The sequence below is a fragment of the Pezoporus wallicus genome, unplaced genomic scaffold, assembly GCF_028554395.1.
Source record: "Pezoporus wallicus isolate ANWC-B61680 ecotype Strahan unplaced genomic scaffold, APGP_CSIRO_Pwel_v1 contig_6966, whole genome shotgun sequence".
NCBI classification, from domain to species: Eukaryota; Metazoa; Chordata; class Aves; order Psittaciformes; family Psittacidae; genus Pezoporus; species Pezoporus wallicus.
The window spans coordinates 3,832,362-3,853,987 of NW_026639746.1; the positions used below are offsets into that span (position 1 = coordinate 3,832,362).

Sequence of the window (21,626 nt, forward strand, 5' to 3'; positions counted from 1 at the left end):
CATTTTTAGAAACAGCACAATTCATTATTCCTTCATTAAAGCAGCAAAGATTTTTCTCGTGCAGAGCAAAATGCTTGCACTATGTAGAAACAAGTCTTAAGTGTCATCCTGTAATATGCTTTGCTGCTGTTACAAACATTTCCATTTAGTTATCCCTTATGAAATAGATGTTTAATAAGACCCAGTAAAATTTCAGAACTTTGGACTGTAATGAAGTTGTTCGTTAATAAGTATATGTTCAGCATTGAAGGACTCTTTACAAGGACAGAGACAAGTGCTTTTGTAAATTATTAATATTGCTTTACCCTCTTTGTAAAATCTGAAGTCAATTTTGTTAGGTTTGTATAGTAAAGATAAATGACTTGGGGAGAAGACTTAGGATAGGCTTAGGAAGGTAAAAGCTTGATATCGGACAACAGTAGATCAATTTCTCTGATACATAATTCCTTTGACCATATATTTTTTAGTGGTGTAAGATATTTAATACTTCAATCCATATTAAAATACATCAGACAAGCTTAAAAATGGTATATTAACATTGGTAGGCTGTTGGTAATTTCCTCATTTCTCAAGCATCCCTTTCTCATTTCAAATGTTGGTCACAATAGAAGAAGCCTTTTTAAAAATTGTAGACAGATCTCTATTTTTTTCATTTGCTAAAGAAAAAAAGAACCCCAACAAACAAACAAGCAAAAAACCCACTGAAACAGAAAAACAACAAATGTAGTATCAGCTGAAATGGTCATTAAATATTGTATTATTTTGGTTATATGTTTTGTAATAATGATTTAAATTTATTATGTCATTCCAAGTATATCAGTTATATTAATGGTTGATTATACTATAAAACATAATGATTATTTTTAAGTGTTGAGCTCATGTAACTAGTGGGGATTGCTTCAAAGAACTTAAATGAATTTCAGTGATTTTGTGCATCACTCATAGCATAACTTTTATTATTGATAAATTGGGATATGCACAGCTTGGGGGTGACATGGCATAAAGAGCATTAGTACTTACCTTTTTCTGAGTATTTGTTATTGAAAGTGATGGACACTAAAAAACTCATGCTAGAAATACTTCTGTCATTTATGTCTTTCATAAGAGTGTTACTACTAGTCTTTTCTTTCCTTCTGTCTGTCAGTTAAATTGCTGACATTAAGCTGTATCACACAGCTTGCTCTGCTGAAGAGAGCAACAGGTTTCATTGTCTCTCCCATTTCAGTGTTTTGCCCACCGTGATGGACAAAGGTTGCCACTAACTATTCCTTAGCTCCAGTCTGTTCATAACTACTGATAGAACCATCTGCTGTTTCCTATCCAGAATGAACTTAATCAGTGTTGGTTTTTAGACCACTTTTGGTTTTTGAAGCCAGGGCTCTTGTGTTTTCATCCATAATTTGAGTACAGTGAAGCTGGCAAGTTCCTGAGGTAGAGAGCTAATAATTGTACAAATAAAAAACAAAGCCAACTACTTTTGCCGCAGAAAATACATGGACTCAGTCAGAGATCAATATGATCAGACAAAAAGCCATTTATTACAAAGCCTTAACCCCTTAAATAGTATTTCTTACATGCACTTACAGTGATTTGGCATATTATGATTGGATACATGTCCTGAAGACCCTTTGCAACTAGCATATAATTGGTTAAGCACAGGTGTGGGAACTTGACCTCGAAAGCTTGCCAACAGTCCACAGTTCTCATTACATCAGTGAATTCTAGCTTCTTCTTATCTTGCTTGCTTAAGCTTCCTTGGACCTCTCACGGCCTTGCTGTATCTTTCAGGATTATTCAGAGTTTATGTACCAATTATCCATTCTCCCGTGAGAACACTGTCTCCACATACTTTCCTAAGGATTTTCTTTTTCTGATAAAGAAAGTTTTCTGGCTTATAAATTCCACCAAAAGGTGCCCCAACACTAGCCTCGTTAGTTCCTCTGTCAAAGGACATTTTAAAGCTAAGTAGTCATCCTTGAATTTCACAGGAAACATTCAGCAATCCATTTGTCAGATTGATCTCCTAAATGTGAAATTACCGAAGTGTCCCAAGTAAAGCCAGTTGAAAAATAATGGGAAACTTAACAAACTTCTTTATTTTGTCCAAGTGACTAAATTCATAATGCATGTGCACTAAGTCTGTGTTTCTCAAGCCCAGTTCTGGAGAAGGTTTGATAGTTCAAACAGTGGACAACCTGTCTTTCAAAGGTGGTTTTAAGCATTTCATGGTACAGGATCAGAATATAATAGATTTTTTTTTTTTTTTTTTTTTAATCTATGGCAGCATGTACCACCTTGTCCTGACCATCTGAGTCCTTCAGAATACACTCTTATTTGGGAACATTAAATTAATGTTGTGGGACATTTTCACTGAACAGTTTCCCCTTTTATCTCTTGATTTGGATGAGTATTTCAACCATGAGTTATTATCAGTGTATTTGCACATGACTCTGCTGATTCTTAGGTCTTTTCCTGTGGATCTTTGATCCACCGCAGTTAAGCATAAGGGGTAGAAACCCTTTAAAAATGAAGTTTTGTCTTTTCTTCTCCCCCTCTACAGCACCTGACTCATGGGACAAAATGCCTTGGTATCATAAACTGTCTGAAAATTAGCTTCTGTTGAATTTATATGCAGGAAATGCTATGAAATGCAGCACTGAAGTCTTATAGTCCAAATGCCTCTAGATTTTTTCTATTTCTGTGCCAGTATTTCACCATTATTTATCTTGTCTCTGAGAAGAGACTATCATCAGGAACTCAGGAAACCACAGTTTACAGAACCATAAGCAGTTACCACTGAAATTTTAATGTCTGGTTTAAGTATTAAGATTCAGGTTCCAGTCTGTTGGTAATCTTACTTTTTTCACAATAACTTTGATAGCTCAAAAATAACTCTTACTGATATTTCAGTACTTAAGTGTATCAAGAACTTGGCTTTAGGCAAACAATTTTTATAATGCTTGTAATTAAATATATGTTAAATACTGATTTTTTTTTTTTTTTTCTAACATGATCTGGATAACTGGCAGTTTATAGTGATGCAGGAGATTCAGTAATTAAGGGAGTACATGCTGTGTACACAGTCTTCATATGCTGCAGCTACAGTGGTTAAAAAACACCCTATATCAGGATTAAAATATTAAATATAGACAGTTCTGCATATGAAGAATTCTAATGGTTGTAACTGCTGGATAAACAATTGAGGTTTTGCTAGCACAGATTTTATTGTTGTTATTGTTATTATTTATTATTAATAATAATATGAACAAATCCCAGGTCTTAACACTTGATCAGATTCTCTGTAAGGGATATTTTATACTCTCTAAGGAATGATAATTAAAAATAATAAAATCAAATTTAAGTTATTTAAGGACTTTAATACTCCAGTTAAGATTTCTTATTGCTATCAATTACAAATCAAACAACAAATTTGTCAAAAAAAAGTTATTTACAATCTCAATCTTCAGTATTCTGGGTATATTGAAATAGTTCTTCTGCATTGTAGGTATGGGATGGCACAAAATGTCCCTACCCAACATGGAAGGTTCCTGTGGAAGCAAGGGACCTGGAAGGAGAAAAAGTTCTTCTTCGTCGGCTGCAAAATCTAACAGTAGACATTCTAGTTTATGACAACCATGTACATCTGGCAAGATCACTTAAGGTAATGTACTGTTTGATTTTTCTAACTCTCATTTTGTGGCCTATTTTCTGCTTAGAATGCACTTCAGAAAATGTATCAATTCAGTTACACTGTTAATTCATTTCAGATGTTCGCCTTTATATCTCATTGTATTTCCCATACCTTTTGTTTGAATGCAAAATCCCTTCAACATGTGTGAAACAGCCTCATTATCCTAAAATTGCCATGAAAAAAAAATCTTCCAATTAAGCAGTTCTTTTCAGACACTGCAATACCATATAGAATTCTGTGAAAATAATGCACTCAGAAAATGTATTCTATGCTTTAATTTTTTAAATTATATAAAGTGGGGTTAAACTTGTAGTCCCCAAAAAGGCCAGTAATTCTAAAGTCAATAAAAGATTTTCTGTTCTATAAACTTCTGCAATTTGCAGTGCAATCTTCATTTAGTGTGTCAGTAATGCTGATTATGCTTAGATAGAGAAAACAACAACATAATTAAACATTTGATCTTCAACAATACTGCCATCTTGCTTATGAATACAGTAAATTAGCAAAGAATACATCTTTCATTTTATGCTTTCCCCAGTGTACCCAAGCATCATTTTTAAGGAGTTTACCAGAAAATAAAGGTAAGTGATAATCATTGTTAGGCTGGGACTATCAGCAGACATGAAATCAATTTGATATATTAATGCTTGTTCATAAGTAAATGATAGCAAAATAAGTTGCCCTTGTGTAAGAATTCATAACAAAACTCAGTCACAGAAGTATTTCATTACTCGCATTTTCTTTTCCAGAATTTTTCTCTTGCTATCTGATGTAATCTATTGATATAAATATCAGCTGATATTCCAGTGAAGCAGTGTCTTTTGAAAACTAAAGGAAAAAAGTAATAAAACATATTTTCTTGAGTATCTGGTGATACTCCCTTTACTGCACTCTCCCATTTGTATTCAGGAATCCCTGTTGAATATCTCTCACATAGGATATCTTCATCAGCTGTCTTTCTTTTCTATGAACCTTTTCTTTCTTACCTCTAAAGCATCTGTGGCTTTGCTGTATACTGCACTGTGTAGCAGAAGCTCTAATGTGAAAGGAAAGTAACAAACCTAGTTTGACCTACTTAGCAACATGGACTGTTCTCCTGGCTGTGTCCAAAGTTGCAGTAGTTTCACTCATGCAAGATGTATAAGTTAGATCATTTTTTAACACTGCTTTTTAGTGGATTGTCTTAATGAAGTCATTAAAGAAAAAGCACTGATCTTTAACAGTTAAACTTCAGGAAGATTTCGTATGTTCAACTTGCAATATGTGCAATTAATTTTATTTCACAGAATAATCTAAAGGTAACAGAATTTGGGGTGGCTTTTCCTAAAATAGATAATTTAATGAGAGATTTGGTTTAAAATACTGGTAGAAATAATGTTATGTCATGAGAAAGTATATTTGAAATACTCTATATTAACCTGATTAATATTTATTCCAGGGTCATGTTATGTGAAAATTTTTTAAGAAATCGTTTATGTAGGTGTATAAAGCTAGAGTGTTTGGTGTGTGCATGTGCACCTTCCTGAACGTGAATGCAGAGAACGCTGTGGACAGAAACTGTAGTAAATGCTTTGCCAGCTTATGGCTTCAGAAATAATAAAAGTACACTATTTTTCATGTTTCTTCTGCATTTGACAGTAGCTTAAAATTGCCTTTTTTAATGTAAATTGTTATCGAAGTGTTAGGTTACACTCTACCATATTATCATGTACCATTTGCAATGACAGTTGCAGCTCTGAAATTATGTTTTATGTAGGAACAATCAGTTTTACGCAGCCTTGATACTAAGAAGAGTAGATTGGAGAGGAAAAAAAAATATTCAGACAAGGAAGATCTGAGTAAGCACTACTAGTCTAGAGAACATATGTAATGTATTATAGTGAAATTTTAGCAAATCCTGGAGCACAGTGTCAGGGATATTCCTACAAGAGTTTGTTAAAAGCTCACTCTTTGGATTATCTATCCAGAGAACACTGAAGACAGGAGCATTTCATCCCATTTTCTGAAACAGTCAAATAATATTTACAATTTTCAGTGGAGGGAACTTTAGTAATACTGAAGGAACACTAGAGTTGATACTGTAAGTAGACTTTTTGTCCCCTATATTTATTTGCCTCCATTTCCTGCTGGGCAAGATTGTGGCTTTCAACATTTGATGCCTTAACAGAACACAAACAGAATTTTCAGAAATCTCATCTCTGAAGGAAATTATTTCCTGAGGCATAAAGACAACAGCAGGAGCTGCTAAGCAGAGACACTGATGATCACTGCTTTTTCCTGAATTTCCCTCTTCCTCTGGCTACCTGGAGTGCATGAAGCTTTCTCTTTACTCTAGGAACCCCAGCCTGCAACTAACTCTTCAGGGTACAGTTGCTCCTCATAGGCTGTAGTTCATTATTCTTAGCTTTTCTCATCCTGATGTTTCCAGAGGGTCTCAGGATTCACTGGCATTGCAACAGAACTGTGCCATGGGTTTCTCCATCTGTGGCATTTTGCTAGATGGTAAGCATCAAGGTGAGTGAGCATCAGTGCTCACTCAGCGCACTGCAGGGGTCCAACTGTCTACAGTGGCTTAGAAATTTCCTTATGTATTGTCATTCACTGAATATGTGATCCTGTCCTCTTGTGGCTTGATACCATCATTTTTGTGTTGCCTTGCATTTTCTGTAGAGTACAATTAAAACAACTAAGCTTGAGTATGCATACCAATCCTAGTTCATAGGTCCACAGTATTTGCTTCATGTTATGTGTCTTCAAATGCAGAATTAGAATATTTTCAGCTGTTCCTCCTTCTGTATACAGTGTAATATCTTTTTTTGATAGTACTTTGGACTAAGAAGCCTTGTTTGCTTTTCAGGTGTCTGAGTCACGTTTCCAACATGCAACTTAAATGAGTTACATGACTGCAATAACTTCTAGCTTCCTACTTTTCAGGCCTGGATAGCATTCTTTGGACCTGTCCATGGTATTTTCCCCTCTTCCGTCTTTGTACTCATTAAAAGAGGAAAAAAAAACAACAAACCACACCACCATCCCACCCCCAAGTCCTCCAAACCCTTTAATGGTTTTACATTGATATTTTTTATTACAAAGGACTGTACCCATGTGCTGTGTATATGCTTCCTGTCATTTGCAAAAAGTTGGGCACAATCTAGTCAATAAAATTAAGACTGTTGATATGATGAAATTATGACAGAGAAATGTCATTGAATATAATAAGCCATAAAATAGGCATAAAATTAGTACAGATTATTTTAAGTGATTCCTGTAAATAAAGACAGCCTCTTGTCATGAGTTCTTTGTGGCCAGATGTGAACATTTAACTACCATGATAAATGACTGTTCCAAATTCATCAGTGCCTTAAAAATTAATGCAACCCTATATTTTTTGAAATAATTAAGGGAATTTTTGGTATAAATTAGGAAGTTGTTTTATTTGACTAACTACAGGGAACTGCATATGCAACTTCTTAATTTTTCTTTTAACCTTAATATTTATTCTTAAAATAGTCATACTTGAATTAGACTGCAAATAGAGTCTTATTCTATTTCATATTGCTGCAAGAAATGTGTCCTTACTGCTTTAATTTCATTTTAACTGAACTTGCTTTAAATGAGGTGGGTAATTCATAAGCAGAACTGCTGTAGTCAAGTAAGGAGTTGGTTTTGTAGTAGATTTTAGATGTGGCTCTGTAAATCATGCTGTTTACTTTAATGAAGGTTATAATTTCTTCTCAGTCAGGTAGATGAAGTGTACTCGGTCTGCAGGCATTCTGTAAACAACAGAAATACGGTAACATTTTCAGCGGTAACATTTGCTCACCCTGTTAACAGTAAGCAATGCTGCCTCCCAAAGGAGCTCACAGAAACTGCACTAGGAAGATATTTTTAAAGTCATAAATCTCGGGACAGTAAGACATGCAGTTTGGCTGGCTTCTTGCATAAATTTCAGCACACGACTCTAGAAGACAAACCCAGCACTTTGTATTCTTGCCTTCTGGACTCTCTCCTCCCATGTTTAATGTTTTATGTTTTTGCATACAGTAAATAGTAAATACTTTTCGTACATGGTTTTTGAAAAAAAAAGTTCTTCAATTATAATCAACTTTTTCCCACTTATATATAAATTACTGGGGGGGGGGGGGGGAATATTTTGACACAATTAAATTGACATAAGGTTGTTTGATAAGTTGAACTTTGCTAAGAACTTAAAAAAAAAAAAAAGGCTTTCTCCAAATGCAGTTATCATAGTCACCAGATCAGTTTTACAATACAACTGTCCCTTGCATTTTTGAATATTCAACATAATTAAATGAAATTTCACACCTGAGTAAGATAAAAAAAGGCTTTAGATAAGCCTCTGAACTGCCACCGAAATGCACAAGCTGTCATGTTGATACACTTTGAATGAACAAAATGAGCAGCCCCTTAATGATGCAGATCAACTAAAACTCTTATAAGAGCTCCATGCTAGAAGCAAAATAGGTGCAGGTTGAAGTGTGCTTCTTATGTCCCTGGTGCCTCAGTTTGAAAGTATGCTGCCTTTTTCAGTGTGATTATTGTTTAAAAGAGCAATTTGGTACCAGCATTATATACTCATAGCCTGTTCCTTGATGCAGAGAAGGATTCTAGAATAAATGTTGCTTAACTGCTTTTATGTATATATATATTCATTTATAAATGTCGTACTAGGGCCTGGCCAATCCAGTCTAATAGGGATACTTTTTAGGTTTCTACAGGTTAAAGCAGGAGCTGAAACAGAAGTAAGATTTAACAGAATTCTGCTGTAATATTAATGTTGATTGAACTAAATTTAAAGTAATTCATCATTTGTATAGAGCAATTTACAGATACTTAGAGTGAACATAAATTCAGGTTATTGAATGTGTAGCTTGCCATCTATCAGCTGGATCTCAGGTTATACTTTAGAAAAAGGGTTTGGGTGCTAGTTAATTTGATTCAAAGGCTTTTAAGACACATTGAAGGAAAATTAACTATGTAATTAAGTCTCCAGATTGTCTACCTTTAGAACCTTGGTTTGGGTTTAGGCTTTCGGGGAGGTGAGAGGGAGGCATAGTGGGAGTTGTTTTTTGAAATAAAAGCAAAGTTAAAGATGTATTTGATGTTCATGCCTCCATAACTTCTTTCTTAATAGGTACTTGTATAAGTTAGCCTAAGTCCATTTGTATAACTTGACAAACTGTTTTAGAGAACACAAAAGTGATTCTAAGCAAAACAAGATGTGCTCCATGTACCCAAGGACAAAATCTAACAGAGTTAAGATCAGTGCCAGAATTTTTGAATTTGTAACATGTTGCCTTGTATCCTGGTGTAGAAAAAAAATCTTACCCGTAATGTAAGACAAGATAAAGAAATCTGGGTAAGCAGATGTGTTTGCATGTAAACATGAACAGATAATAGCCCATGCATGGTAATGGACATGAGATCAACTGCTGAGTGTGAGCATACATGGAGAAATCACAGCATGGCAGTCTCCAGAGGGCTGTGTTGTGAATATAGAAGACAAATTGTGCCCTCAGGAAAGGAATATATTGGCTCGTTTGATCTGTATTTTGAAGTCTACTTGGGAATCGGTAAGAACGCTTGTGCTGGTTCTGAATCAGCCTTTGCTGCCACTAATGCTGTCTGATAAAGCAAAGCAAACAGATCACCCAGAGAGGTTTTGGGGTCTTCATCTTCAGAAACACTCAAAGCCCAGCTGGAGACAGACTGAAGAAGCCTGCTCTAGTTGATTCTGCTCTGGGCATGGGGGTCGTACTAGGCACTCTCCAGAGGTCCCTGAAATTCTCAGCTGTTATGTGATTCAGTCCAAGTAAGCAACCAATATTTTTTTTTTTTTTTTTCCCAGATTGGAAGTTTTCTGAGAATTTACAGTATTCGTACAAAACAAGCAAGTCCTGATAATGAAGATGCCTCACATCTAGAATTTCATCTTCATGGAGGTACTGGTTATGGTCGAGGAATAGGAGTCTTACCAGAAAGTAACCCGGATGTTAAGGATCTAAAAGCGTAAGTTCTATATGTAGGGGTGGGGTTTTTTCTCTAGCTGATTCTGGAAAACTCTAAGCTAATGCAACAACTGTAGAGATTAGAAATGTAAATATGTAAGAACCGGAAGCTCTAGAACACCATACATCTTTAGCACCACTGATATGAAGAGTATTTGGGGAGTTATGTAAATAAAGGCTAATTTTTGGAATTTAAAATACAGTAGGTATTGAGATTTCTGTTCTATAGTGTTGTAATAATTATCACATTTATTCTCTTCTGTACTGGCATATAATCTTTTAGAGATAAATCTATGGTTAAGCAAATAAATGGAGCACATTTGAAATTGGTGAGACTTAAAGATACTCAAAATGAGTCATAGAATATAAATGTTTTACTGAACAGTGTTATATGCATAAAGAATCATAGAATACTTGAGGTTATAAAGGACCTTTAATATCATTGAGTCAGACCATTAGCCTGATGTTGCCAAGTTCATCACTAAACAATGTCCCAAAGCATCACATCCATTTAAATACCTCTAGGGATGGTGACTCAGCCCCTTTCTTGGGCAGCCAGTTCCAATGTTTGACATCCCTTTCAGTGAAGAAATTCTTCCTTTCTAATATCCAGTCAAAACCTTCTGTGGTTCAGCTTGAAGCCATTTCCTCATGTCCTGTCACGTCTTACTTGGGAAGAGAGACCAACATCCACTTTGCTACAATCTTCTTTCAGCTAGTTGTAGAGAGCAGTAAGGTTTCCCCTGAGCCTTCTTTTCTCCAGGATAAACACCCCCAGTTTCCTCAGCCTCTCCAGTCAAATGGACCTCCCCAGTTAGCCAGGACAGCTGATAAATGACTGAAAGTGGCTCAGTGAGCATGTCCACCAGCTCCTTCAGTCCCCTTGGATGGATCCCATCTGGCCTTACAGACCTGTGTGTATCCAAGTGGTGTAGTGGGTCGCTGACCTTTTCCCCTTGGATTATGTGGGCTTCATTCTGAGCATGTTTTCTAGCTTGGGGGGCTGCATACCAGGAGAACAACTGGCCTTCCTATAAGGACAGAGGCAAGGAATGTATTAAGAACCTCAGCCTTTTCCTCATCCTTTGTCACTACATTTGTCCTCCAGCCAATAAAGTGTGTCGGTCCTCCTTAGCCCTGTTTTTGTTGCTAATGTATTTATAGGAACATTTTCTGTTACCTTTTATGCCAGTAGCCAGGTTAAGGTCTGGGTGGGCTTTGGCCTTTCTAATTTTTTCCCTGCATAACCTCATGGCATCCTGAGATCCTCCTGAGAGGCCTGCCCCTTCTTCCACTGGTCATAAATTCTCTCCTCTCCCTTCCTTCCCCCTCCTCAGGAAAGGCTAAGTACCCAAAATCAGAAATTCTGTTTCCAGCTGTACGGATTTATTTTGACACTATATTGTGTTTAAAGTTCCAGAAATTATTTGGAAAGGAGTATCTGATCTTCATCATTAATATACATACCTGCAACTTCCAGCTCAATTTAATTTATGTCTCAGCTGGAAAATTTATATCTGAACATTACACCTGTGTATTGATAAAGACTAGGCTTCATATAAGTATATGTGTGTATGTATATATATATGAGAGACTTACATAGAATATAAAATATTTATTTATTTATAGATTCTTAGAATCGGTGGATCTGCCCGACAGTCAGGATATGGAAAGCATGTCTTCAGTTGAAGTACGTGACTATTTTTACAGTGATGCAGGTAGGAAGAATTGAAAGCTGATATGCTGTTTCTTCTAACACATACATGGTCAAGATAAGATCACAGTTACTCCTTCTGTAAGTGTATAATGTTAGTTTCAGACACAAAGCTTTAGAGGATTCTTTTGGATTATTGGACTGGAAATTGACATTACCCTAACCTGTCTTGCAGCTGAAGCCTTTCATATACATGGAAAAATACTTTCATAGGAGGCAGTGAATAAATTATTAAACACAGGTGTTGTCTTATTCATACTATATTAGATTATAAAGCACTGATTAATTCCCTCTAAAGGGGGATTACTCAGAGGCAGACACTGAAAACACTACTAAACAGCTGCTTGTTTGAGGAGCCCTTGTAAAGCCATTGGATGGAAAATTGTTTCAGTGGCAGAGTTGCAAGGTGCAATGCCATGGAAAAGTAGTATTTTACAGACAGTTCTACAGTTCCCATATTATTCTTCTAGTGGTATTTTAAACCCAGAATAACTAAAAATGAATTAAACCTAATGCTGTTTGCACATAGTTTGCGTCTTTGCTTCTAGCTTTTAAAATCATATGGTACTTAGCCATTATTAACATACTGTGACACGGATATTTCTGAAAAAAAGGCAAGAATAAATCCCTGATGTCTAGACCATAACACTGCAAATTTAGAAATAATTTTGCACATATTTACTGTACTGTGCATGTGTAGTAGAGGTTGCTCAGAGAAGGCCCTAGGCAGTCCACAGTGCTTTTAGAATAATGTGTTTATGCTCTTGTCCAGAGGGATTACAGGGAAATAAATACAGTTTATGTTAGCAGTATCATTCACAGTATGCATTTGAAAAGTGTTCATTTTGATGGGCATTGCTTTTTTAATGTATACACTAATTTCTCCTCAAATATATTAACTTTTCATAATTAATGTTTGCTGCTTACTTTGCATTTTCCTTTTGCAGTATTGTTTCCATACATTATTGGGATCTTCATTTTCCTTTGTTCAGCTTTTGGTTTTATATATGTGTCTGTCTGCCTGTCTTATCTGTTTTTGTGTGCCCACATGGTAAAGAAGGAATGAAAATAATTAGGTAATTCTTCTTTATTTTAGATTTTGAATCAGACTTGAAGAGGTATCAGCAGTTACCTGTTACAGGTAGGAAACATTTTGACCTAAACATAGATTTTACTTTTACTAAATAACAAAAATATTTTTGAGACATCAGCTCAACAACATTTGTTGTGATTTACCTGAAAGACTGTAGTAGCATGTTATATTGATAAATTGAGGCTGTAACTGGGAAGGGAAGCTGGACAGTAAGAGAAAATGCATACTTGGAATGGCCATTTCCCATCTTACACATATTATGGTGTTTAATAGGTATGCACAGCTTTTTTTGTTTTGTCTTCATTATTTTACAGTATTAACGAGTCATCTGGATCTGAATAACACAGAACTGAAAACCATTCTGAGCAGCGCGGCTCCTCAGCAGTACCGCATTAGAGCAAAGCTGGGAACTTATAAACCCCAGAAGCTCTATCAGGCTGTTAAACTTCGTTGTTCCAAATGCAACTCTTTGTAAGTGTTTCACACAATAAAAGCAATTATGAATTGTTCTGTAGGTTTTGGGATGTCTAAATTTTTAGTGTATTTTCATCTTTTTTGTGTAACATGAGCTGAATGTAAATGTATTTCATTTTGAGCAAAGATTTGAAACTCACCGGTAATAGGAAAATTTGAAAATATCAGATTTGTTCCTTTTTTACAGAGTCCTTTGAGTGCTTTTGAAGAAAGAAGTTTTCTTTCTTTTCAGATTTAGCAGTGCAGTTTTTCCCATATTGAAGTTATATTGTAGATTTGAAATAGGATATGCAAAAAGGTATCGTAGTCTCCAAATGAATGAAAAAAGTATCTTTCACTGAAGTGTATCTTCCAGAGAGGGCATATTTTCTAGATCCAAAAATACCAGGGAAATACCATTAACCTTGGTATTTTGTCTTTTTTTCTGACCTGGGTCAACTCACTGACCGTTTTATCATTGCTTTTCTAAAAATGAAAGAAAGTTTGACCAGTTTGGTGGCCTTCTATGATGGGGCTACAGAACTGATGGACAGGGGTAGAGCAGTTGATGTCATCTACCTGGACTTTTGCAAAGTGTTTGACACTGTCCCACACCACATCCTCATCTCTAAATTGGAGAGACATCAATTTGATAGGTGGACCACTCAGTGGATAAAGAACTGGCTGGATGGCTGCACACAAAGAGTTGTGGTCAATGGCTCAGTGTCGAGCTGGAGACCAGTAACGAGTGGTGTCCCTCAGGGATCGGTGTTGGGACCGGTCTTGTTTAACATCTTTGTCGCTGACATGGACAGTGGGATTGAGTGCACCCTCAGCAAGTCTGCTGATGACACCAAGCTGTGTGGTTTGGTTGATACGCTGGAGGGAAGGAATGCCATTCAGAGGGACCTTGACACGCTTGTGAGGTGGGCTGATGCCAACCTCATGAAGTTTAACCATGCCAAGTACAAGGTCCTACACCTGAGTCAGAGCAATCCCAGGCACAGCTACAGGTTGGGCAGAGAAGAGATTCAGAGCAGCTCTGCAGAGAAGGACTTGGGGGTGCTGGTTGATGAGAAAATGGACATGAGCCGGCTTCAGTGTGCGCTTGCAGCCCAGAAAGCCAACCGTATCCTGGGCTGCATCAAAAGGATTGTGACCAGCAGGTTGAAGGAGGTGATCCTGCCCCTCTACTCTGCTCTTGTGAGACCTCACCTGGAGTATTGTGTGCAGTTCTAGTGTCCTCGACATAAAAAGGACATGGAACTGTTGGAACAAGTCCAGAGGAGGGCCACGAGGATGATCAGGGGACTGGAGCACCTCCTGTATGAAGATAGGCTGAGGAAGTTGGGGCTCTTCAGCCTGGAGAAGAGAAGGCTGCGTGGAGACCTCATAGCAGCCTTCCAGTACCTGAACGGGGGGCTATAGGGATGCTGGGAATGGACTACTTGTTAGGAGCTGTTGTAACAGGACAAGGGGTAATAGGTTAAAACTTAAACAGGGGAAGTTCAAATTGGGTATAAGGAAGAAATTATTTATTGTAAGGGTGGTGAGGCACTGGAATGGGTTGCCCAGGGAGGTTGTGAATGGCAGTGTTCAAGGCCAGGTTGGAGAGAGCCTTGGGTAGCATGGTTTAGTGTGAGAGCTCCCTGCCAATGGCAGGGAGGGGGTGTTGAACTGGATGATCTTAAGGTCCTTTCCAACCCTGACTATTCTGTGATTCTATGATTCTAAGTCTGTTTGAAATGGCCTGGTTTTGATTAAACTACTGAGTGATGTGATACAGTCCTATTCTTGATCATCTGAATCCTGTGTCACTATTTTTGCCTGACTTAGCCTAGCATCTGTCCCAAGCAAGCAGTTTTATTGTTACTGGTGAAATTAAACTACTCTTTTCCTTAAAAGATGGCATGGTAGCATTCTCCTAACCTTTTAAAATTTTTTGTACAGTGAAAATATGTTACATACAAATATTACTGAGACAAGAAAATGCCTCTACTATCCTTCTCTGGATGCTAAGTCGTATGCTTGCCCCTTTAACAATATTGGTCCTTATCAGGTGTTGTTATAACATTCTCTTGGTTGCTAATGTAAGAGGAAATACTTCATCATTTTCACAGCATACATGGTCGTTATTACCAGGTATAAAAAGGAGAAAATTACTATCTCTCCTACTTTCCTTACTTTCTTGATATATTTGCCAACTCTGTAATAAGCAGATACAATTTATAGAATTTTTTTGTTCTGTATGAACTTTATCCTTATGCCAAAGTGAAAATTAGTGGATCTGTACTGCAGCCTGGATTTGGGTGAGTTAAGAGGCCCAGGAAGGAAACATTTAGAGACATAGTTCTCTCCTACATGTTCTGCTGGGGGAGAAGTTGTTTCCTGTTTTAGCGTATGCTGTGTTAGTATGAACTAATGACGTTCAATACAAGTTTGATTCTTTAACACTTGGTGCAGTAAGATGCACATAACACCTGGCATATAAAATCCTTGAGAGATTTATTTTTGGTTTTTTTAGACTTTGACTGGAAGTTTCTCTGTAAATAGCAAAATATCAATATATGTGGATAGTTTTATTAATGTGTCCACATTATGAAAGTTTCCACCCTCATGTGTAGCTTAGTTCAAAACCAATTCATTCCATTCCTGCCTCTGCAGGAAATCTACAGGCTGGCTGTAGAGGCTGGAAGAGTTTAATGAGTATATCTAGAAAGATGGCCTGTTATGTTAGGTCTAATGCTGTTGCATTTAAAATAGTAATCCAGGAACACAAGTGGAAAGAGTTCACATGAACAGCACTGTGTTCATGAAATGAAAGTTCAGGTCCCGGAAGACCTCTTGTGTGCCAGTTCTGTAGTCACAGCAGAAGAATTATCACCATCTGGTTTCAGAGGCAGGAATTATCCTGCTTACTGGTGGAAGCAGCTGCTCTTAGGTTTGAAAGTGAAATTGTCAGAATAATCTGCAGAAGTCAACTCTGAAGCTTGGCACCTACTTTCTTTCAGTGATTTCTGAAATAGCTTTTTCATTGTCTTTTTATCACGGTTCATATTCCTGAAGCGCTGTCTTGCTTAGGAGAAAACATTCAAAGGCATTTTTGTGTGCCAACCACTGGCTTTTTGCCTGTTGGTGGCAATATTGGTAAAATTTTGAATGACCTGCATTATTTCTCTGAGTAACAACTGGAAATGTACAAATGGTACATTCTAACGGAATAAGAAAGAAACTGTGGTGGTGCGGAGTTGCAGATTTTCCCTTTGCAGGACATACATGAAGCTATTGTGTGCCTGTCCTTCCGAACCCACCAGATATGCAAAATAAAATAGGCTAGAGCATAAAACTTGAAATTATATGAACTTACAGTCTTTCCACTCTACTGAAATGGTATGCATTTATGTGGCCCTTTTAATATGGATTCAGGCCCAACTGAAATCATATAAAGCTTATATAGTTTATTTTCTTGCATGGATTTACATACATGTGGATGAAGTCGCAAGGCTGCCTCTGCGCCATAATCTTAAAATTAGATTACTTAGAGAATTTATTAACACAAAAATTAATTCTCTTGTCATAATTTGCTATACAACCACAAATGTCTAAGCTGATATAAACCAGTTATTTTTCCTGTATATACTTTAACTCTTATGTTTTAATATTTATTCAGAGTGCTATTGTCCTTGTTGCTACATTGCCTAAGGAGAAGCTTTTAGAGTTTACTTACTCACTTTGGAAATTGTTTTAGGCAAGATGTTCCACATGGAGATGAGTTGGCCTTGATTTTACAAGGATCTGCCATTCCTGCTCCAAACCCAGAATTACACAACACATCCTGGTATGATTCTGCAATGTGGACTACACAAGACCAGAAACAAAGGAAAATAGCTATCCATTTTGTAAGGCATGAAGAAATTCTTCAAGATCCTAAAAATTCATTGCTTATGATAGAAGGTAAGACAAATTGCAAATATATCACTTCCTACAACAGGGTGTCCACTCTGAGCATATATAAACTTAAGATATGTTGAAGTTGTATTCAAGTAGAGATGATCATAAAGGTGTCTTCAAAACCAAACAACTGGAACTTTAAGTTACTGTTGTGCAAACAGCAAAAAGTCATCTGTGAAAATCTTACATGATCTACTTTATACCAATAATTTTACTATTGTTTCTGCTAAAATTAACATCTCTGTTTTTTTTTCTAGCTGTGCTTACTGTTTTCTCAGTTCTGATTTGAGAACTCAGAGTCTTCAAAAAGAAAAAAAACAACTTTTTAGTATTAATGTGGAAAAGTTTTTTGAAAGCTTCTGATAATGCAAGCCTAGAATTAACTTTGTCAGCCTCTGGATGTCAGTGTTGTTTCAGACTAATAGAGCTTCTTGCAGCAGGAAGTATTTTTGGTTTTTATGAGATTTCCTCGGGGGACGAAAATAGCCACTGACTGTTTAAACAAAGCAATTTAGCAGTAATAAGGAATGTTTTGAATAGAAAACAATTGTATATAGCACCATTCTGAGTTTAAAACAAAGTCTTCAGTTGTGCTGAAGTGGTGGTGTGAATATGTCAGGTGGCCCTTTGTGTAAGGGTCAATGACAAAACCCCTTCTGTTTTATAGTTCTGTTTTATAGTTGTTCTAGAGTCAACTACTTCTGATAGTTGCTTTGTTTTAGACATTTTATGTTCCAAGCTGGATTTTTGTTTTATTTCCTTTTTTTTTCCTCAATCTAACCTTATCTTTGTGAAAACAAAAGAAAAAATAATCTATTTCTACTGTGTGTTCCTAAAATACCCCTCCCCCCATATATATATAAATCTTGGTAGATTTTTTTTTCGAGTATTGAAGTGCCAGCAGCTAAGTATTTCTGTATGTGGATACACATGCTTTATATTGGAGCACAAGGAAAAGGCATAATGAGTGTTTTCATGCTTTTCCCAGAGCACTGGTCATGAAGCCACATGCCATTTTAATATTTATCTCTAAAATTTTTGAGGTGGAGATTTTGAAGTCCCCATAGAAATTTTCCCAGCACTTTTCCAGATACAGACAACCCTCAAATGCCAAACATATGACTTTTATTAGACAGATGTAGTCTAGATTCTGCCCATTTGATAAACACAAGCAATTTGCTCTTCTGTAACACAGTATTCTTTCTTATAATCATGATGCTGAAGCAAGGACTTCTTTTTGAGTGTTTGGCATCTTTTGGGCTGGAATTGAGTAAATAGTTGGGTAATGGACAGAATTTTATGTGGCCCTCCACAGGGAGTGAGGGGAATCTATAACCATTGCTACAAACTTGTTGAACTGTTACAGTTAACATGAAGATTAACACTCTTGCGTATCCTCATTATTTGTATGTGAGATCGCTGTGATTCATGCCATTATCAATCCTTGCCAATTTTCTGTGGTTTATGCCAGTCTCTTAGAAGCCAGAATACATTTGCTTGATGTAGCTTCTTACTACAGCAAATTTGAAACTCTAGAGACCTTTTAGCCATGTCAGTTAAAACTGAGTTTTGTATGTTAATCCCTTGAATGAGAGTTCAAGTATACATGAGAGGCTTTATATGTCTCACTGTACTTGGAGGACCTTTATTTTATAACGTTTTGGGAAGCCATTTCAAATATTTGTGCCTCTGTTTTCTTTGGGTTTTTTTTTTGTTTGTTTTACTAGAAGTTAAGTTTATTGAAGATGTTTCCTGCTGTGCATTTTTCAATCACCAGTAATAATACAATTTTATTGATTTTATTTTCTTGTCACTTGTATTGCACAGGTAATAAGTATATGTGATAAATATTTTACAATCCAGTGTCCTAATTATTTGTCATAAATTCTTTGAAGCACCTTATAGTTAGTGGTAAACAACACAGTTGTAGAATACATTTATTTTAAAACAGCTTGCTCTCTTTTTTAGCTGTTGTTCACAAGCTGATTAAATCATATATTTTTATTAAACTACGTCCAAATAACTGCTCTCTATGTTTTAAATTAATAAATTTAACCACATTTCCACTGAATTGCTGAAATGTCAAAAAGATTCTTTAATCAGTTCTGCAGTCCATACTATAGAGACAGAAGGCAGGTTATTCTGTGACTTACAATAAATTTGAACCTTTTCCTGTCACTGGAACTGGAAAATCTTAGGATACCAGCTGTTAGTATGTTAAATTTCTTCTGTGTTCATAGCATGGCCCCAGTTTAGTGGCACTCAAATTAGCATGAAATTTGGTTGTTCTGCGTTTCCCACCTCATGTCAGTTATGACATGGTTGAATTATTACTTTTTCATAAACTGCTACTTAAAAATTAATAGATTTTAGGAGCAATTGCAAATAGTTTGTTTTTTTTTCTCTCTAAGTTGCTGGTAAAATCATAGTAGAAGTTATATGAAGATGATGCTAACTAAATACAACTTCATGGTTGCAATGATAGCTATGAGGAAGATATTAAGGTATCTGCTCTCATTAATGTCCATCTTTGATTCTTTATTGAGTCTGTTGTTGAGTAGGAGTGAGAAGGTAATGGATCAATTTCTCAGTTCTCAATAGTGGATCTCAATTTCTGTTGAAGGTCCTGAAATCAGTATCTTACTAGCCAGGAACTGCAAGTTGTTTGATTTATTCTTGATTACAGTTTCAAAAAACCCACTATGTTTTTCTTTTTTTTTAATAGGTGGAACATTAAAAGAAATCTGGAAGCTTACAAAGAAATTTAAATGTGTTATTCCTGTGAGATCCACAGAACATGATCTTGACTTATTAGATCTTTCAGTTCCTTTTCTTTTCCAAGGGAACATAAAATATTATGGGTAGGTTAAAAGTATTTGTTGATATTTTAGTAGCAGCAGTAATAAATAGATTCAGGTTTTTTCAGTAATTCAAAACACGGTGCTCAAGGCATAACTTACCCAAAGATTCTTTGATGCAGATTACATAATGTGATCATCAGTACTAAGCTCAGGGATGAAGTGCCATACTACTACTTTGTTTCAAAGGACTCAACTGCAACTGGGCTTTATCTTGCTCTATAAGTTTTATGACCTTAATGATGCAGTGTCCCAGGTTCAGTCTTCCCTGTGAGGTGAGGGTACGGCAGTATGCTACAGAGACAAAAACACACATGTGAACCTCTTTAGGCTGCAGAATTCCTTAATAGTCCACTTTTAGTCCATATCTTCCATTTTCTGGCCAGAAAAATACATTAAATACATTTTCTGGTCTTACACATTAGGCTAAAGTCAATACATTTGTTTGTTTAAAATTGTATGCTGGCGGTTTTTTGTACACGCACGATATTTAAGTAGAGACCTAGGAAATAATTTCAGGCTGTCAATCCACATCTCATTCTCTCTTATTCTTAGTGTTGAGAAAGCTTGGGTTTGGGAAGAAATAAGGGATTTTCAGGGCCTGTTGTGATAGGACAAGGGGTGCTGATTTTAGACTAAAAGAGGGGAGATTCAGGCTGGACTTGAGGAAGAAATTATTTACCATGAGGATGGTAAAATACTGGAATGGGTTGCCCAAATTGGTGGTAAATGCACCATCCCTGGTGACATTCAAGGCCAGGCTGGATGTGGTTCTGGGCAACCTGATCTAGTCGAAGATGTTCCTGCTCATTGCAGGAGGTTGGACTAGATGAGCTTTGAACTCCTTTCAAACCCAAACCATTCTGTGATTCTGTGATTTTGGACAGCCTTTTCTAACCATTTGACATTTATTGAGATCCACAACACTATGAAGTGCCTTACCTATTTGTGGCTATCAGTCACTGTAAGACAACTTCAGGGGGGTTCTAAATTCCACAGATCCAAGGCTGTGCAATATGGTACATCCATCTAGGTCTGGTATTGGAGCCATGTTATGCAATACGGTGCTCCTGCTCAATGAGAGCTAGCAGTAGTATGTTCTCCCACACACAGCAGCATGCATTTACCAAGCTCAGGTATGGGAATCTACTTCATGCAAGCTATTGAGTCCTCCTTCCCAGCAATTCTAGTAAGTTCAAGCAGAGCAGAGTTGCACTACTTCAGTCCTGTAAGCAGTAAAAAAATTTCTGTGCAGAAATACTGCATGTTTCACATGACCCTAAAGTTTCCCATAAGGCCCTGATAAAACTGAATGCATATAATTATTTCTCTTTGCCATATATTGTTTTGCTCTTTTGGCCGTTTACAGGTATTTTTTTAAATAAAGACAATATATAGGTATTCCTACTGAGACTGATCACCAGTACAAACTATTTCCCCTTGCACTTTCATAATCCATGTATTTTCCCAGCTAAGGACAATTTGCCTTCAGATGTTTTCTGTTTAAATGGCTGTATTGTAGAAACCAACTCTCTAGAACATACTCCATGATTGTTTATAGGATGTTTACGAAAGAGCCTCACAAGAATGGTGACAGCTCAGAGCTTTGTTCCATGTGCTTTTTTTATCACTAGCATATATTTAGCGAAGTCTAAAAAAGATTCTGGATAGTGTAATGAAATGCAAATTTATTTTTGCTATAGCAGTGAGCTTGGATAACTGTATAAGTATTTATGCGTGTGCATATATGCATGCGTATTCATATATAAATATAAAAATCATAAACACACGTGCATATAAAAAATTCCCTGGCTCAGTTACTGTATTGAAGTTTGGT

The 21,626-nt window shown here is 36.4% G+C and overlaps 1 protein-coding gene across 3 annotated transcripts in view; it reads left to right on the forward strand.

Annotated features, from left to right (window-relative positions):
* The window catches only part of POT1 (protection of telomeres 1), a 66,285-nt gene that overhangs the window by 37,484 nt on the left and 7,175 nt on the right, over positions 1-21,626 (forward strand). For all 3 annotated transcript variants that reach the window (XM_057415754.1, XM_057415756.1, XM_057415755.1), the window contains 7 exons: positions 3,506-3,661; positions 9,561-9,721; positions 11,350-11,438; positions 12,531-12,575; positions 12,842-12,998; positions 16,729-16,934; positions 19,657-19,792. In XM_057415754.1, coding sequence (XP_057271737.1) covers positions 3,506-3,661; positions 9,561-9,721; positions 11,350-11,438; positions 12,531-12,575; positions 12,842-12,998; positions 16,729-16,934; positions 19,657-19,792 — 950 coding nt within the window. The remainder of the gene's footprint in view (positions 1-3,505; positions 3,662-9,560; positions 9,722-11,349; positions 11,439-12,530; positions 12,576-12,841; positions 12,999-16,728; positions 16,935-19,656; positions 19,793-21,626) is intronic.